Below are 19,771 nucleotides of genomic sequence, written 5' to 3' on the forward strand. Positions count from 1 at the left end.
CACCCTGTACGAAATGTGACCAACGCTATTTGACCTTAAAAAGCAACACTTCCTGCCCCTTCGCTTCTCCACCTATCCGCCTACTCCAATACCCTATCAACATGTGGTCCATTTTATGCAGCCTACAACTCCATCGCTTGGCACGAAATGGAGGAAACATATGGGGGGGGGGGGCAGGCACAAAGTACTTCTTGACGATTGTACGATTATTGCCTTTTAAGACTTGCTTGGCATACGTGTGCTTGGCGCGAGTATGTATGTGTGTGTGTGACTAACCCTTTTACCTACACCGAACCTCCTTCCGAACCGAAATCGAACCGGCGAAAGGTATTTTGAACGTATAAACTAGCCTCTGGGTGCGCCCCTACCAAAACAACAAGAAGAAGCTAAAACACATTTTTCGATACTCTCAACACCGGAAGAGGAAAAATCTGCTCGGGAGAAGGACGCCAAAACGAGCGTAAGGCCACGGGCGGAAGCGCCGAACGCAAGCGAAAAAAAAAGACGTGAAAATAAACGCCGCCTGCCATTTACCGGTTCATGGGAAATTTATTGAGATTCGCAAAAGCAACAGTTTACTCAGCACTTAGCAGCAGCCGGAGAAGGATTCGGGTATGTTGCGAGGACCGAATGCGCGCGCTAATGTGTGAATAAATAATAAATTCTCTTGCCAAACACTTCGCAGCAATTCGGAGGAGATGCTGCTGATGGAGTGGTCGATTTAATGGGGAGTCCTTTTTCGCGTACTTTAAAAGCTTTTCCAAACTGCCCGGATGCAGCAGCGGGGCCTTAGACTTGGGGGGAGGGAGGGGGGGGGGGTGGGAAGTAAACGATGGTTTGCTGTTCCTCCACTGCCCTTTCATTCTCCAGCACACGCTTCCCCTGCGGTATAGGTGGTACACTTTAATCAGCATAATTAACTTACTAGCTCCGATACGGTTCACCTAATGGAACCAGTTGCTTAATTAAACATGCAACTCAAACACTTCCACACTGGATGTGTGTGTGTGTGTGTGTACGGTGGTGCATCATTGCATGGCACATTGCACAGGATGCATCAGGGAACGTAGGATAGAGATGGGATGGAGAAAAAAACATAGCAAATAAAACACTTCCTTGGTGACATTTGCAATGCAAATACACAACCCGCTTAGAGATCGCCTCGCCTCGCCAGCTTCTGGTGCGACGCTGCGCACTGCTGTGGGTTGTGGTATATGTTGATTGGCTTGTTTTCAAACTGAACACATACATGCTGGTAACAAACCGTGAAAAAGCAACGTAATGACAGCATTTGTTGAGCATTATTTGAAAACCGCCTAAAAGTATGCAACTGGCATTGCATAAGTAGCCGTAATGAAGTTATCGCTTTAATCAGTCTGTCAGTGGGACCACGCCTACCGACAGACAGGTCGTATTATGCATTTTCTGCAGATTTTACACAAAAATAGTGGCACAATCATCAAACACGCTTCTCACGCCCAACGAACCCCCGAAACGAAACAAAAACAAACAACCCCATTTTCACCGTACGGAGCTGGATGTTGGAGTAGATATTGAACACAGCACCTTTTAACCTTTCACCTTTTAGTGTATGTACACTGCAAAACCACTTATTTGCATGCTGGTAAGCGTCTGTCGAACTAGCAATGTTATACCGAAACTCTTTGCCATCACAGTAAGGCAAAGCTCATACAGCACCAACACACTTATACTTCATCATCATCTCGAGGGTTGCGGTAAAAAGCAAGATAGACCCCGTGTTGACTGGCAACTAAATACAATCGATACCGGTTCGTGCACGAAATAAAACTCTCTGGAAAATGCCACTACAATGGGGAACGATAGGGAATGCAAACTAACGCAATTAAACATGGTTCCCATCCCGGGAAGCATTTTATTTGTCCTTCGCTTCGCCAATGCACCGCTGCGACGTCGCTGGTGCAAAATAATTGACTGATTGATTGCAATTGCTGTGCTGGAGGACTCGGGTTTGTATGTGCGGCTCGGTATCGGGATGAGACATGGCTGCTGCATGCAATCATCCAATGCTGAATGCGGTCAATCCGGCCGTAACTGTGCTAACGAGGCAAAGTTTAAGGACAAGCTATCATTTGCCACAGCCGCCACGGACACACATGGGCATGCTGCGTGGTTCGCGTGGGCATACGATGTTATGGCGACGAGTGCCGTGCACAGATCGCAACTTTTCCAATTATTAGTTTCAGCAAGTGTGCGACTCGCGCGCTCGGACACTCACACCCTGTCTGTAATGGTCAGTGGGAGACAAGGTGTTTGCATGGATCATTGCTAAAAATATGCCGAATTATACTCTTTGAAGCTTGCTTAAGTGAACTGACTAACGGATGCTTATAGCATATTCCAATGGCTTGCTACCTATACACGCCTACCTACCTCAACTTGCACAGGAATATTCACCTCCAGTGACATGATTGTTGATTAACGCGTTTTTGTTTTTGTATTCTCCGACTCTAAACAAACACCGTCACTTAGCTATCGACGGAACGACGCAATCAATATCACTCGAAACGCAAACGGAGAGCTGATGCGCGAACGTACGCGATGCGCTTGCGGTTGCCAACTGAACTAGTTGAAGCTGCACTTTAATGTTAGAAGTAGTTCCCCTCCCTTAGCCGAGGCCCTAAGTGCCTCCCCTCGTAGCCTGCATTCTCAACATACAAACATGAGGAGATGTTTTATTCATCATCTACTACATTCGAGATCGACCACGCCGTTGTGTGCGTTGCAAATGTTTATTTGTGTTGCATGGAATAAGTAAGCGCATGCATGGAAGGGCTCCAATAAAATCTAATAGTGGACGTTTTTTTAGTCAATTTGTTACATTTTAACACAAACGAACGATAAAGTTAAATGGTAAATCTGATTTGGTGTTCAAATTTCCCAATCAGACACAGACATGATCGTTCGATCATGACGACGATCGATTGTATTTACTCGCCAGTTTTTGGCATTGGACTGGCTTGTATTACTCAGAATCGGAAATGAAAAACTCAAACTCAAGTAGAAACACGAAACTAATCGCACAACAAACCCCCACTCTGTCTCTTGTCGCGAGAGGGTAAATCAAGCCCGAGGGAGGAAAGATGCGCCTACCCCCTTTTCACCTCATCCAAATGACTGCTGCGCGCTCCGAAACTGAACAGCGACTCTGTGGTTCAACGGTGAACGGCGACTGTTTACAATAAACACACCGCCAACCCTTCCAGGCGGCAGGCTGCTCCCAGTCACGGCACAACAATTGTCAAGACAAACGCGGGAAGCGGCACACACAGCGCTGTGGTCAATCGTGCGCAACATAAACGTGAACGGTGAGCCAGACAGACGGTTGGGTGACGATAGAATTACGCCACCGGAACCAATCAACTCCAAAACGCTCCCACAGTGGAGGGTAGAGTTTGGGGCCTTTTGTAGTGGCTTTTCGCTGACACGCTCCTGTAAGCAGGTTGGCAGCGTGTGTTTGTGTATGTGTGCGGTCCAATTTCAATGGGATTTTCGGGGGCAAACTTAATCACGAATCTAATCACTGCCCTGATGTCACCGCTGATACTTGATGCAATCCATCAAATGGATAATTTCCAACAAGCTGGCAGCACAATTAGCACACATTCTGTGGTGTGCTAAACAAGCGTAGTGTGCGCGTAATAACAGCGCCACTGGCGGGAAATTAGAGAACTGTTAGTGCATGCTGCGAGTGGTTTGCTTGTTAAGCCGCTCTGTGGTGTATATTAGCCGTACGAAAATGACAACTAAATGAGACAAAATCAGCCATTTTGTCCTTCTAAAATTCCCGCTGAGCACCTGTGACATGGAATTGATGAAGCTTATAATCTAAAATAATTATAGAGCAATTTAATTATGCTCCAAATGCTTTTTTTGTGTTATCAGTTAATCAATCATGCTCGTTTGTTTAAATATGTTCACCCAACCCGTAAATGGTGAAACGATAACACACATCCACCTCATCAATCTGTTCTGTTTACATTTCAAATTATTCTCCCTGAACGTTCCTGCCAACCTTCCAACCCCTTTTGTACATAAATAAACTCTACAAACCCCCCCTTTTCCCGCTCACAAAGAATTGCATTAACGCTATCAGCATGCAATCGTGCACGAATCGAATCCTTCACCCCACTTGCGTCCCCCCGTCCCCCCCAGCCACTCATAAACGACTACACAATGAAACAAACGGCCAGTTCTTGGCTCATTTCCGGCTGCACAACCTCTCCGTTGATATGACACGCGAGCAGTTTCTCGTGCGGGCAAGTGCTACAGAACGATCGAATCAAACCCGCGCAGGAATCGGCTGTTTACGGGCAGAAAATAGAAGTGCATTTGCTTGACGAACGATGGCACCCCGAAACAACACCACGGCATATATAGGCTGCTGCTGCTGCTGCTGTTGGTCCCAAAAATGGCCCAGCATTGCATCATTTCGCTGTGCTCCAATATGGACCTGCACACATGCACAATCGGGTGCCGTTCCCCCGTAAGTGGTGGTGCCACACATCATTTAGAACAACAACGGCCCTCCCGAACGGACACACAACAGCAAGCAGAAGAAAAAAACACATGCACCACGGATCTATTGGCGAACGCGAGTAGCAAAATTCGCATTATTTAGGAAGAACAAAGCGGAGGGGGGGGGATGAGCATCGGAATGGAAAGACACAGGTTGACCTCGATTGCGTTTATTGGTTCGCGCGCGCGCGCGCGTACACTCACAGCCACAGTAAAACGGCGTTCGATGTTGTTGTTGCAACCGTTGCGTGCAACCGTGCAACCCTGATATGCATCGCTGCACCCGGCTTCTGTGGCCCGAGCCTCCAGAGTGCCGAACCTGCCAGCTCCGTTTTGTGCGATATTATTATTTATGTGCCTTCGCACAACACCGGTCGTGAGCCTCGTGAGCCGCGCCACGCTAAAACCAGTGCGCGACAGTGCCTTCAGGGGGCTTTTTCGGCAGAGGCCTCCAAAAGCATGAATCACGTGTCTCGCGCCAGAAAGCGCTAAGAGAGGAAAAAAAGCGGACGAGCGTTCAACTAAAAGAAACAAAAATCGTTTGCCCCCTTTCCCCCCGTACCTTCGCTATCGAAGTGCATTCTGTTCCCGATTGTCCGATTGCCGCGGGGGGCCTGCGCACGGTTCTCCCCAAAAATGTAGCCCGTTCCCGTTAGCGATCCAAAATTTGCACGCATCGTCCTCGGCTCGGAGGGAGGAGTGCAGCTTCACCACCTCATTCTACCCTTCCATCACGCGGCTCGATTATTGTACGGCCAAAATTCATTCCAGCTCAACTAAGCAAACCACCACCACTCCCCAGGCCAAGTGTGTAACTGGGAAGGGAAGGGCGGCAGGTGATCGAGAGCGAAAATTAATTATGCACGAGAGTGCATAAAATAACGTTTGCTTTTTTAATGTGCATCGCACCGGCACGCAGCAAACAATAAGATGACACTTGGCACTTTGGGGGGATAAGCGGAGGAACGGGGGCCGGATGAAAAGGGTCTTTGCTTTCGGCAACGGGGTACACGCAGCATCGACTTTTTCGGTCAATAAAATCGGGTTGCCAAAGCGTGTATTTAGGAGTGTGTGTGTGTGTGTGTGTGTGTGTGTGTGTGTGTGTGTGTGTGTGTGTGTGTGTGTGTGTGTGTGTGTGTGTTTTCATTGCATGGCATCGGGCGAATAACAAAAAAAAACCCTGTCGGGAAGGGTGCGGAAGGATGGGGAAGTGTTACCGGCAGACAGGCAGCATACGGTAATTAAATTTTCATTGTTTCACAAAGTCACTGCTTGGTGTGGTATGGGTTTTTTTTTTACTGTCGGTGGTGCACTTTTTTTTGCAACAGTCAGTTGAAAATTCTCGAAAGCAATATGTTGTTTCATACTTTCATTGTAACGTTCACTGTGCTTTGGGGGCGTTTTTTGTATAGCTAGGATTCACTTCAGCATAGACGAAACCGGGTTCAATTTTCAATTTTGTAGGAATTTCGGAAAATTTCATGTCATATGAATCGTGGAACTCAACCTGTGAAGCAACAAATCAACTCAGACCGATCGCTTTTAATAAAGAACTCGTTTTAATTGTGCTGTCGCTGTAAATGTATAGTATGCATGAGTATTGAATCGGATTTACTGAGAAATAGGACATACTATTCTTAAAAATATGAATAATTTAGATACTATCTGCTGAATTAAATCTAATTTTTAACCAATTCTGACTATATAAAGACTAAGAAAGAGCTCATAGCCCCTTGATAAGGAAATTGTGTCATGCGTATTGCATAATTTTAGGCGTCCTTTTCGTCCTACTCAACGATGATTATGAAGTAATGGTTGACGTATGAGGTAAAGTCAATAAAATACGGCGCTAAAGCTGTAAAATGCTTTAAAGCAACAAACTTTGGTCGTAAAATTGCGCCATGTTTCCCCCGAAAAGGCGAAAATGAACTTTGTTGACGACTGTCCCAACGCACGCCGTGTGCAAATGGGAGAGCGCGCCACTTTGGCATCGTTTCCGACCGAACCAATAACGCGTCGCCGCACCGGCAGCCCGCATCTTCTTTGCATTATTCAATAAACTTCCAGCGGATCTATTTCACCTACCGTTCTGCGCACCACCTCTGCATCGATACGCCGATACCGGGCGGAGTATCGTGGCCGGTGGTGGCCGGGCACGCATATTCGCATGCTCTATAAAATATTTATACTCTTAACCCTCGTGCACAGGCCGGCCCCGTCGGCCGGCAGCCGATTGCTGTGTCCTGCTTCTGCATTATGCAGATTAATCCTCGCCTCAGCTCGCTACGCCTATTTCCCGCACGGTCCCTCAGCACCCCTTGTAGATATGTTGGCCTCTTCCCTGTGGCAGGCGCAATACATTGTTCATCGCGTAGCGATGGTAGCGACAGGCTGTGACTGCATCCACCAAATCGGGTTTTCGATTCATGGGAAGGGCATTCATGGGAGCACTTAATTTTGCACCACCTCGAATCAGACACCTCCCCGGTCCCAATGGGCCCAACGGTCCTTGCTTCTACCAAAACGGGGCAAAACCGTGGCGTGGCGGCCGCAATGCATCGGTAGGCTGTATCGGTAGCAGGGATCTCGCGGCTTTCGATCATCCTTACACCAGCCACCGCGCCACCGTGGCGGACACACGCGGAGAAAGACGAGAAGACGGCTGTGAGTTTACTGCTGCTGTGAGGGCCCGGCGCGGTGGCCCACCCAGCAGAACGTTATTGTTGCCAGTCAAGCACACGAATGGCGATGGTTGATCAATATTCGCCTGCGGGCAAACCTCTACCGCAACCGCTCTTGCGCCGGGCACTGTGCGGTGGACACTGCTGCGGTGCTGCAAGTACGTAAATCGTGTTATCGTCTTGCAGCTGGTTCGTCCCCCCGAGGGGACGACACTCTGCCATCACCATGGCATGGCATGGCAATGGATGGATGTTCGGTGTTCGAAAGTAGCTTCCTGACAGGCGACAGTTTAAGCGTGTGCCGTGGTTGTTGTTTGATGACGGCGAGGTCGTACGACCACCAGCGCTCTGCGAAATCGGTTTAATTGACCTACCGAACCTGCCACTATGCAAGTGTGGGTGTGTGTGTGTTTACCGTTGCAACCGTTCCCACATGTCAGCGCAACAGATGTGGGATTTCGGAGGTCGGGGAGTAGTAGGGATATTGGACGGGATTTGACATTTAACCAATCGGTTCGCTGTGCGTGTCTAATGCGATTTGCGAAAGCGCAGAGATTTTGGGGCTGACATGGAAGGATGTATAGGTATATCGGTCAGATGGCATGTTAACTTTGCCTGCTGCAAAAGAATGACAGTCCGACAGTCCGGAAGGACAGCAGCAATCGTTGGATTAGGAAACGATTGAAGTGTAAATGTACTGGCCAAACTTGTTCGAACGATATCCATTGGTATCATTTACAGTTCTAAACACCCGCCAGACAGTTTGAAACAAGTAAAGTGGCGTTGTTTAAGCATTTTATGTATTTCTACATCGAGTAGTAATTATTTTTAAAAAAGTTCACCATAGAATTCATTTTCATGAATAGTGATGTACAGATTGCCTACCTTTAGGCGACTCGTGATGCACATTGCATACTTTTAGGCTTACTGCTGAAAGCAAACTCATTCTATTTAGAAATGAAGTTCTAACACAGCCACGAATTTAGTTCTTCATTCCCACTTCAAGCTTATTTCGTCCGCTAAAAAAGCAATCACCAAAGGATGGAAAAATGGTATTTCTCATCACCTTGAAAGGTGCGTCAAAATTTACATCAGCAAATTCAATCTCAACCCCCCTCGCCCGAAAGCAATGCTACTACTCACGCATCATTTCCGTAAACACATTATTATGCCACGCAAGCCCGCTGGCGACACGAGACACGAGGGACACATACAAGCAGCACAAAAGCAGTTCACACATACACGCGTGCACACGCACTACAATAATGGTTCTGGCCGGGGCCCACACTGACAATGGCTTTGCGCAAACAGGCCCCAAAAGGGGAAAGGGGTGGAGACTTGAATAATCAATAGACAACCGCAACACTTGCTCGTTGCTGCGTGTCATTTTTGCATTATTCTGCTATGTCGACCATTTCCCAATGTCCCATCCCTCCCCTCCCAGAAATGTGTCCGGATCCACACGGTAAGCAACGGGACTGACGCATAACATATCATTTTCCGCCGGTAGGTTGTGCGTGTGACGCGCCCGAGTGTTGACGACGATGGAAAACGGCTCCTCTACGGCGAAAATTCCCGCCGTGGAAGAAGTGGAAGAACCGGTCCACCCCGGGCAGGGCGACAAACTGGCTGTCATTTGCTACATCAGCCAGCGATGCTGATGGCAAACAAATCGGCAGGAATAATTCGACCGACCGACCGACTGCAGCAGCGCGCATCGCAACGCGCTGCGGGAAAGTAAATAAAAGTTCAACCAACCATGCACAGACACACAGAAACACTAACCGAAAATGGTCCGGGGTTCCACCCGAAATCGAATTTCCTCTGCACCACCACCACACATCCGATGGCCTGCAGATAATACCTCCAAAGTGTCCCCCAAACTCGGGTGGCTGCTCGATTTTTCTCGATTCCATTTCGATTGCTTCACCATCACACTGTACTGTCTTGGGCCGGATTTTCGGATAGTGCCGTAGGATAGGAGAGCATTTTCCCACGGCCCCGCTCGTTGTCCGCATCACTCCTTCCTCGTTCCCTTTCTCTCTGTTGCCGTGTGTTTCCATCAATTGCAATTTCATTCCACAGTGTGTGCACCACACATTTTGCCGGTTCATGGGGACTCATTTGGACCCGTTGTCCGGTCCGGGAACGAACACGACGACGACAATGGACTCGCTCCCGCCGAACTCGCCACACACCAAATGGGGAGCCATTTAATCGAATTGTATACGCAATTCAGCACGTATGGGAGAAATAAAATTAATGCCACTGGTGACGCAAATAAATCGTTGTCATTTGACACTATGGCCATCGTGTGTGTGTCTTTCCACCACAGTTGGAGTGACTGGTTGCGGCAAACCGATGATATAAAACAACCACACACACACACGGGGACGGTCAGACGGAGTTCAGAAATGTGAAAGCCAACAGAAGGAGTGGCGGAATGGGGGAGGGGGAGACACAAACACACAAGCACAGGGGACAGTTTGGCCGATAATGGCCCGAAAAAGTCCCGCAGACAACAATAGGAAAATGGAAAATTGTCACACGGGGAGGGATGGAGTAACTGGACCTAAATGGGCGCCCTTTTACCGCCATTCCGTGTGTGAGACAGTGTGCGAGTCTTTGCCCACTATTTCCCATCTGAAGAATCTCTCACCGGAAATGTGTTGCAAGGACACCACACAAAAACCATAAAACAATCAGACCCAATGAATGGACGTCCGCTGTCAAAAGGGCAAACTGTCAAGTGTGGCGCGACCAGTTTGACGTCCCGACTGTCCCGCGCGTAGGTAGTGAGCAGCGGCCTGAGTGCAATTAGCAGCCCGAAAGCGTCATCTCACCGGCCGCCGTTCGACTGGACCCCCGTCGGACCACTAAGAATCAGCACTTTTACGACCCACTGAGGGGTGGGGAATTATAGACGAGGAGGGAGGAGAGTTGTGCTACTGAATACTGAGTCCCCATCATTTCGCAAACGCACATAAATCTTTTGCTGCGTCCCCGGGCCTAGGGACAGGAGGCAGGGGAGGGTCAGAAGAGCATCAGCAGCCAGCAGCAGTGTGATGTTTCGATTGTTGTAAAACAATAAATTTTCCCCCTTCTTGTAAGGTGGGATTGGTGGGAGGATTGGTGGAAGTGCGATCATCAAACGCCCCGGGCCCAAATGACCTTGGCACGGTGTTTTTGCAGGAGATTGCTTCTCCGCCCAGAATCCTCTCATTCCCTTCTGTGTGTCAGGCAGGCAGGCAGTCGGCAACATGATGGTACGAACGCTCATAAAAGCTGATCTGATTGAAGTGTAAGTAAAATGGTTCGTTTTTATTGCCATTTTTGTATGAAAAAGTCGGATCGTAGTGGGTGCGGATTTAGATGAAGCTGATGATTCCAGGCTTGCAATCAAAATGCCCAAAATCCGGGCTGATGGTAAATTGAGTATTGTTTACAAAAAAATGTATCTCACTTGCAGGACTCAAGATTTCCATATTAAACAGGCAATCAACAGATAAGCGGCGGGAAATCCCAATTTATCCCGCTGCTCTTTAAATTGAAGTCATTTCATTTCATTTCATTTCATTTATTTCATACAATATCCGCCATCAAGGCTAAATATAATAGACTTAAAACTAATTTAATACTAACAAATAAACAAAATAATTCATGAAAAACTATGCCTAACTAACCTAGTCTTGACCTAGCAAAAAAGAAAAGAAAAAAAACAAGAGTAGAGCGTAGAGACTATCATAAACTTAACAAAAACAAAAAAAAAGAGAGTAATAGAAAACTAAGGAGAATAATTAAAGGGAATTAGAAGAAAAAATACGGTTACGGAAAGAGTTAAGAGAGGAGTCGAAATCAAAGAGATAGTAAAAGTGGTTAAACAACCTGAAACAGGACAGAAGAGGGTCATTGAAAGTATAAAGAGTATGACGTGTTTCAATTGACAGAGGATCACGTGGACGAAGAGAACGAGAGGGAACATACAGCGAGATGGACGAGAGTAAATCAGGAGCATCAGTAGCAGAAAGTAATAAGCCACCAATAAAACAAGCCTGAAACACTTGGCGGCGGAAGCTTAAGGAGTGAAGATTGAATAACTGCAATCGCGTTTCATAGGGAGGTAGTGAGGCAGCACCGAACAAACGACGAAAGGCAATCCTGGTAAAGAGGCGCTGCTTTCAATTCTCGAACAGCCATCAATAGTGGGAGGATTCCAGATGATACTTGCATATTCAAGAATAGGCCTTACCAAAGCACAATAAAGGATTCTTAGGATGCTTTGATCTCTAAAAATAGAGGTAAAACGTAAGATAAACCCAAGGGTTCGATTTGCTTTTAGTAGCACCTCATCAAGCTGCAGTTTAAAGTTAAGACGACAGTCAAGTATAATACCAAGGTCACGGATGGACATAACACGAGAGAGGGAAGCACTAGAGAGAGTATAGTTAAATAAAATAGGAGAAAGAGAGTGAGAGAAAGAAATAACAGAACATTTTTCGGGACACAGGCGAAGTAAATTGGATGAACACCAATGAGCAAATGCATTGAGGTAATGCTGAAGTCTCAGACAATCAGAAAAAGAAGACACAGGTAAAAAGATTTTAATATCATCCGCATAAAGGAGATGACCATCAGGAGGTAAAACATTACAAACATCATTGATGAACAAAGAAAACAGAAGTGGACTTAGCACACAACCCTGAGGGACACCTGACGTACAAAAAAACTCCTCAGATAAGTACGACCCGGTTTTAACACTGCATGATCGATTACTTAAATATGAGGACAGCCAGCTAATAATGCCATCACCAAAACCAAGTTTAGACAATTTAGCTAATAATAAAGAGTGAGGTAAACTATCAAAAGCAGCATGAAAGTCGGTATAAATTGCATCAAGTTGGGTACCGGCCTCAAAAGATCTAAAAATATTGGAAATAAAAGACATGAGATTAGTTGAAGGAGACCTACCAGGCATAAACCCATGCTGTTTAGGGCTAATAGCGGAACTACAACTATGAAGTATGGTTGGAAGGATACATAGCTCAAAAGTTTTGGCTGTGGCGCAAGTTTGGGTTATCCCACGATAATTAGAAACATGTTTCTGCTAAAAGTCATGTTTTTAATGTGAAATTAAGTTTCTATTTGTTATTTTGGAGTCAAATACCCTGTTGATTGAATAAAAAAGTATTTCTGATAAATTTTTTATTTAGTTTGAAATATGAATGGACCAATATTTTGTGACTTAGATGATCTTTTCATCTAGTTTGCATCATTTAAAATCACAACATTTTCAAGAATGGTTTTTCATCATCCCTCAGCTCCCGCCCCTCAAGTAATCGCCAACAAGCGACACCGATTATTATGACAATTTATGTAAATTAATTACCAAACAAACGGCACAACCATGCCGCTACACCAAACATAATGTATCGATTGTATGTGACCCTGGACCTCCCTGGCTCCCGTTCATCATCACTAATGACCCCACGCATCTATATCATCAGCCCCCCAGTAGTTGCAGTTTGGTTTGAGTGAATGGTGCTGACAATATTGAATGTCACCAGTCAATTTCACCACCGGCAGGGGAGTGTATTTATCCCTGCTGCAACTCACCAACCCACCAATCCACCACCGGAACCACTCGCCGTACCACCGTGTCTCATACAAAGTTGCAAACCCCTGTGGCAGGGATTTTCTTTTTCTCTCCTTTGCTTCCTTTTCATCGCTTTCCTTTCCTTTTTTTGCCATTCCGACTCTGGTCGCACTCGGTCGCCTTTTTCCAAAATTAGCCCCACACGAATTGATGGAATAAATTATAAAAGTAAATTATACCCACAATCACCCATCACACGGATTCCCCCTCCTTCTCCCCATGCCCCACGTGTTTGCTTCTGCTGCTGCTGCTGCTGACCAACAACCGCTGTTCCATCCAAGTTGCCACTGCTGTGTTTCGTTTCATTCATTTCGTTCTCTCTCTCTCTCTCTCACTCCTCGCTGTGTGCGTGTACCGGCGACTCTGCCTTTGCGCGCTTTTTGCCCATTTTGCGCGAATGATGACGATCACCATCATCATCAAACGAGTACGCGCGCAGTTCGCTTGGCGGAACCGTTTGGCGAATGGAATAAAAAGATAACCTCAACCCCGTGCGGGGTATGTATATTTATTCAAACCTGTATCGAGGCGGTCCCCTGCGGTGGTGGTTGGGTAAGGCCGGTTGTGTGGTTCGTTATGTTGATGATTATCACGAATTTTTCTCGAATTTCCACCGAACGGTTTCCCCATTTCCACCCTTGCACGGTATAAACGCAAGGTAGAAATTGAAGGAACGGGGGGAGTTTGGTCGCAGCGGGAAAACAAATAACAATCGAAATGATCAACGGGCAGCGATTCTGTTGCGGACTTTGGGCGTACAACACACACACTGTAGCCCACACAGGTGAACAAGAGTGAGAGAGAGCGAGAGAGCGAAACCATTATACTTGTGTGGACACAAACCTTCTCCCCCAGGACGAAGCAGGGGGTTATTCTATCACACGTCGTCGCCGCCGTCGTTGTCCTCCGGGGTCTTACCCTTACCGTTGCGGTTTAATCGGCTGGCAAAGCTTTAGCTCGTGGACCACCGCAACAACAACTCGTTTAAAACAGGAAAAAAATCGCACCATTCCCGGGGTTAAAAAATGAACCCCAATTTCACCCCCGCCCATTTTCCCTTTCCCCCATTTTCCCGTGGGGCAGCTTAAAGTGACAACCGGATAACCGTAAATTTCCACCCCACCGCCTCTTGAATCAAGTGCGAGGGGGGATGGGGGAGCTGAGGGGGGGGAGGGCGGTCAGGACCAAAACAAAACAACACACACACAGGCCCAGGGGTGGTAAACAAATTAGCAATCGTTTGATTAACTTTTTATAGCACTGCACTGCTTAATTATTTCACTGTGTTGGTGGTGGTGGCAAAAACAACAAGGGAGAAGAGAGAGAAAGAGAGAGTGAAAGCGAGATAATATTTTTGGGCCATTTTTTTCTTCAACAATCTACTCAAATAGCGGAAAGCTCAGTTTTACAGCTAGTCCCCCTTCCCCGTTCGCTCATGGTGGAGCAGCAGTGAACATTGTCGTGTCTGGTTTACTTCTTCATTTGCGAAATTACGATACTGGGGGGTGGAAAATGGCGCTTCAACCATTCTCAGACCCAGGTCGGTATGTGTACCACCTGGCCTTGGGTAGCGCAGCACGGTGGGGCAGCACGCCCGACGATAGGGTATGTATGATCAACGACCTTTCTTTCTTCGGTACGCGCTGTTTTTAGCGTTAATGTGAGCAACTTGAATTATTTCCACCGAACAGTTCTCCCCATCATCCACCACCACCACCACCACCCCCTCCCCAACCGGATGATGCTTTTACGATGGCTCGTAAAAATACAAATTACTTTTACATTTCCCCGTTCCTTTCTACCCCTGCCGCTGATGTGTACCACCCCGTCCGGTGGTCTTGTGTTGCAAAATTCACGATTACGATAAGTTGATAGCGCCACCGAGCACCACCAAAAACAAATCCGTGTGCCCATGACGCACAAGCCCCGGAGCCGCAAGACGATGCACAAGTTCACGATCTCCACCTCTCCACCCAAGACAATGTCGGGGGGGGGGGGGGGGGGACAGAAAATAATGGAAGAAAATTTTAGCAAGAACACACTGTAGGGCCCCCCCCCCCTGTAGGATACCCTGCAGAGAGCGCACCGGGTAGGTTGTGCCGGGTTGTGCCATGGAAACATGGTACGGTGCTATCGGTTCAATCAAATTGCTTGATGGATGATGGAGCCCCCGAAAACGGACTCGAGCAACGCACACTACGACCGACAGCAGCAGCGCGCGGTGGTCGTTCGTCCGACCGGGTAAAACAAATCCCTTAAGAGTGTCTTCAAAATCCACTTAGCCCACGTGGAAGTGGCGTTTGGCCTACCGTTTCTGTAACGGTGGCGGTGGTCCGTGGCCACACGGAACGGAAGAGAGAGAGAGAGAGAGAGAGAGAGAGAGGGAAAAAAACGACAATCTACTCCATTTGCCCGCACAACTTCCACTGGAGCCAGTCAACACAGCCAGGGCAGTTGTTGGTTCCAATGGTTCCGATATAGGATATTCGTTTCGTTGGCCTTACCACTACAGCCTCCATTCTAGCTCCCTCCCGCGCTCTCTCTCTCTCTCTCTCTCTCTCTCTCTCTCTCTCTCTCTCTCTCTCTCTCTCTCGCTCTCTCTGTGTCTGTCCGCATTCCCACCACCTTCCCTTCCCAACAATCCGGCAAAGTGTCGTTCGTCCCGGCTGCTAATTGATTGATGTTATTCAATCAATCCGTTCTGTTCGAAGGAGGAAGTGAGGAAGGCTGAAGAAAGTGGTCGGTTCGGAAGATGTTTCGTGTTGCGTCCATCCCTTTACACCACCGCGGATGTCTTCGATTGAAGTTAGGGGCAACAGCAGCAACAGCAGCAAAAGCGGTAGAAGTAGCAAATGAATTGCAGCAATTTAGGGGCTTTATCGGAGAGCGACCGTACGACCGATTTGGAGGGAAGGGGGGAGGGAGAAGAGATCCCCGGTCGTAAGATATATATATACCCTGTTGAAGACGAGGCATGGAGCGGCAACCAAAGGCAACCTAAAACCATAACAGGACATTAATAGCAAATTCTGCTAGAATAGGCAGTTTCGGGGCAAGTTCGTCTTTCTCTCTGATTTCTTTTTGTTCGGAAAGGGAGGTGGAGAGCATTTGCCTCAAGGAATATATCGGTCTTGCTTGCTGTGTTAGGTCTGGCTGTCTGTCTGGTAGCAACATTCTTCGAGTAGCAAATTAAGTTGAACAGACTGGAAATAAGACTGGAACATGTATAAAAACCCCGGTGGCTGCTGGTGGAGACGCACTAATTTACCCTTGCAGTTTGGAGAAGTTGATGTCGATGTGTGTGGTACGTGTTTATTAAATATGAATGACGAAGAGAATGGTTCACATAACGGTGACACACGGGAGTAGCTTCTGCACGGATGGTGTTGTTTTATTAGATGTATCGAGATAAACTTAGTCCTCGGGCTGAAACGATCCTGCCGCCCTACACTTCAGCTAAGAGAGATGCTGACCTTTTTCATTCCACACAATCAACTACAGCCAACGCACACTTCTTGTACATTAGTTATTGGTTGTTTGTAACTTAGCAGCAAATAGGGGGACTACTGACTATGCAGAAATAGCCTCTGTATGGAGTAACCCCGATTACGATGCAGTAAGCTCAAATGGATTTACTGCATTACGTCAGCTACTTGAAGATTAGATAACTCTAAAAGCAGAGTAGTCTGATGCTGTTTCAGTGATGCAAACAACAGATCACCTAACCTTTTATCTCAATTTTAATGCATTTGCATCCTATCAGTGCATTCACAGTTGTATCAGTACATTTCTTAGTTGTATCAGGTTTATCTGATCCCGTACGACCGTTAACAATATGCATTGAAATCTTGAATGGATGGAGCCTATTGGTAAACTAAATCATAAGTTACAGACTACCAAGTCTATTTGGCCTAGACCAGACCGAACAGCCTAGGCTCTTTGTTGCCTACAATTCCTAGACAATTATTCTTCTTCTTCTTTGGCACAATACAACCGTTGTCGGTCAGGTCAAAAGGCCTGACTGTACTCACTAATGGACTTAGCTTTCAGTGACTTACTATTGATTATTTAGAGCAAGATAATCAGTCCTACACACGTACGGGGACCACTGTACCACCAGACCAGACCAGCGATTAGACACTTACTTACTTACTTACTTATCTGGCGCTACAACCGCTTTGCGGTCTTAGCCTGCCTCAGGAGTGTCCGAAACCGCTCACGGTCTTGCGCCGTCGTCTGCCAGTCCGTTATCCCGGCCTTAATGGCGGACGCCTCCACGCCATCTTGCCACCTCAATTTGGGCCTACCACGCCTCCTCTGTCCTTGTGGACGGCCTAAAAAGACTTTACGGGCTGGGTCGTCCGTTTCCATGCGAATGACATGGCCAGCCCACCGGAGCCTGGCGAGCTTTATACGCTGTACGACAGTGAGGTCGCCATACATCTCGTATAGCTCGTCATTATAGCGGTTCCTCCATTGTCCTTCCACACATACGGGGCCAAGTATCCTTCTGAGTATCTTCCTCTCGAACGCGGCTAAGAGGGTTTCGTCAGATTTGGACAGTGTCCATGTCTCAGAGGCGTATGTGAGTACTAGTACTATATAGGTACTATATAGTCCCAGCTTCGTCCGTCACGACAGGTTCTTTGAGGTGAACTGATTTTTCAGGCTGTAGAATGACCGGTTGGCAGCCAGCATCCTTGCGCGCAACTCAGCTTCCATGCGATTGTCGTTGCTGACCTTTGACCCAAGATAGGTGAATTGTGGGACGACTTTAAAAGTGCGTTCACCTTACTGCACGTCACGCCTACGTAGATTCTGATTATTTGTTGGTAGGCCCGCTGATGTTGCCACCATCAGTTTGGTCTTTGCCTCGTTTATCTGCAATCCGAGGTTCTCTGCCGCCTGCTCGATCCCTTGGTAGGCTTCTGCTACATAGGAGAGCCGCAGACCAATGATGTTTAGACACTATTTACCTTATATATTTCATAGAACTTCCACATTTTTAATCTTGGTTTATCAATTTGGCTCAGCACGTGGAACACTACGACCGTTTTTATAGAATTTGGCTATTTCGGCCACAAAATAAGAAGAGAAGCATAAGGAGATCATTAATTACAAAGATACCTTATCTTGTTAAATCCTTTGCTTATTTCCTATCTTTATTTTATAATAATTCTAAGGTAACTGTCAGGAAGGAACCATACCGATCCTCCATTGACGGTTTGAGGTAAAACCTGTTCAATGTTGTCTAGGTCTAGAGTCTACAACAACTTGGTCATTCCGACGGGCATTAGTACAGGCTTTCCAAGCAAGGGACTGTCCGGATGTGAATCTATCTACGTCTGTGCTTTTCAAGAGCCAGCACGTCTACCGTTAGACCTCCCTGAGACCTCAGCTCAATTTATAGCCGTTAGTTATACGAATTTTATGCGAAACTTACAGCTCTTTTACGTGCTTTTGTTGATTTTAATAGAGTGCCCCATTGTGTAACTGTTACTTAGTTTTCCATGAATTCTAACACTCCTCTCGCAACTCTCTCCTACCTTCAGATTGCCAAATGGTTGGCATCTTGCAAACGGAAAATAATTACCCCCAGCGAGAGAGTGTGAAAGCACATAAAACAATCTCACCAAGCTTTGTCCGTAATGCTACGTACCCCTGCCGGTACCACCTCCGCCCTCCTTCACTACTCTCGCTGCTATTTCCATTACCCAAAGGGATTCGTGGTAAAGAATGTGGTTTTACTTTTATTTATGGATGTCAGTGTGTGTATGTATGTGTGTGTGTGTGTGTGCTCCTCGATGAATCTGTTGTTCGTTTCAGATTTTACATCTCTCCAGAAGGGCACATTGCGCGCTACTGCATCACCGAAGTAGGCGGGGCGGCTGCTTTATCTTCGGCAGTTGGGGCGCACAGGTTGCAGCAGCAGCAGTTGTTAGTTACAGCAGGCGGAAGCTTTTGCTGCTTGTGGAAGACACACAACGGGGAAAGCATGCAATCACTCGCATTTCTTTCCTGTCGTCGTCGTCGTCGTCGCCGTCATCTTCCCAGCTGAACCGGTGATTAAGTCGAAAGCTCATTCGGGTTTATTTAGGATACCACCACCACCACCACCACCACAGCGGCTCAGTGACGTTCTTCACCTCCTCCATCTCTCACAATCTTTTGGCTCAAACAATCGCATCTCGAAGGTAATGGGGGAGGAAACCGGGTGGGAGAAGAAAGATTGTGATGTGCATAGTGCTGCTTATACTACAACACGAATGAAGGATTTTTTGTTTTGTCATCCCCGTATAAACTCAATGTTTGCATTCGCCACCGTGTTTCGTTTGCTTTACCGACGGGGGAATATGATATCCTTTCGACACCTGTGCGCACCACAGCTTGCCCCGCCACCCTATTGCTGGATGGAATCCTGCCCCTGTGTACCCTGTGAAAGGCAACTTTGAATAACATCCGGTTTTAGCTTCTTTGTGTGTGTGTTTGCCTGCTAAAGAGAGCCCGGAAAGCACAGCAGGGACACGATGGGCGCTTGGTGGTGTGTAACATTCCCATCGAAGAATTTACCTTAAGAACGAGGTGTTTCCCATGCACTGCCGTGTCCGTGCTAGAGGAGCGGAAGTATAGAAGGGTGCCATCACCTCTTTTATTTTCCCCACCCGTTTTTTTCCCGAGCGATCAAACATAATCTTTTCAACAACGTTTACACACGCATCATCGCATGAGAGGCCCACAGGAGTTGGTTGACATTTGCTTTATTTTTCCATTTTCAGGGTCCTGTCCTGTAAGGTAGATCCGGTGGCGACAAATCAGTGTAGCAGAGCATACCGAAGAACGCCGCAGCCAAAATGACGAGAAGGGAAGGGTAAGGGTGCAT

The 19,771-nt window shown here is 47.1% G+C and overlaps 1 protein-coding gene across 4 annotated transcripts in view; it reads right to left on the reverse strand.

The window, feature by feature from the left end:
* LOC120947502 (nicotinamidase) overlaps positions 1–19,771 on the reverse strand; it is a 61,729-nt gene that overhangs the window by 39,719 nt on the left and 2,239 nt on the right. For 2 of the 4 annotated variants that reach the window (XM_040362875.2, XM_040362873.2), the window contains exon 1: positions 2,413–2,611. The exons of the other annotated variants lie outside the window; for them this stretch is intronic. In XM_040362875.2, the coding sequence (XP_040218809.1) occupies positions 2,413–2,448 (36 nt within the window). In that variant the 5' untranslated portion in view covers positions 2,449–2,611. Of the gene's footprint in view, positions 1–2,412; positions 2,612–19,771 lie in introns of those variants that run through there. 4 annotated transcript variants of the gene reach the window in all.

The sequence above is a fragment of the Anopheles coluzzii genome, chromosome 2 (genome assembly GCF_943734685.1).
Source record: "Anopheles coluzzii chromosome 2, AcolN3, whole genome shotgun sequence".
NCBI classification, from domain to species: Eukaryota; Metazoa; Arthropoda; class Insecta; order Diptera; family Culicidae; genus Anopheles; species Anopheles coluzzii.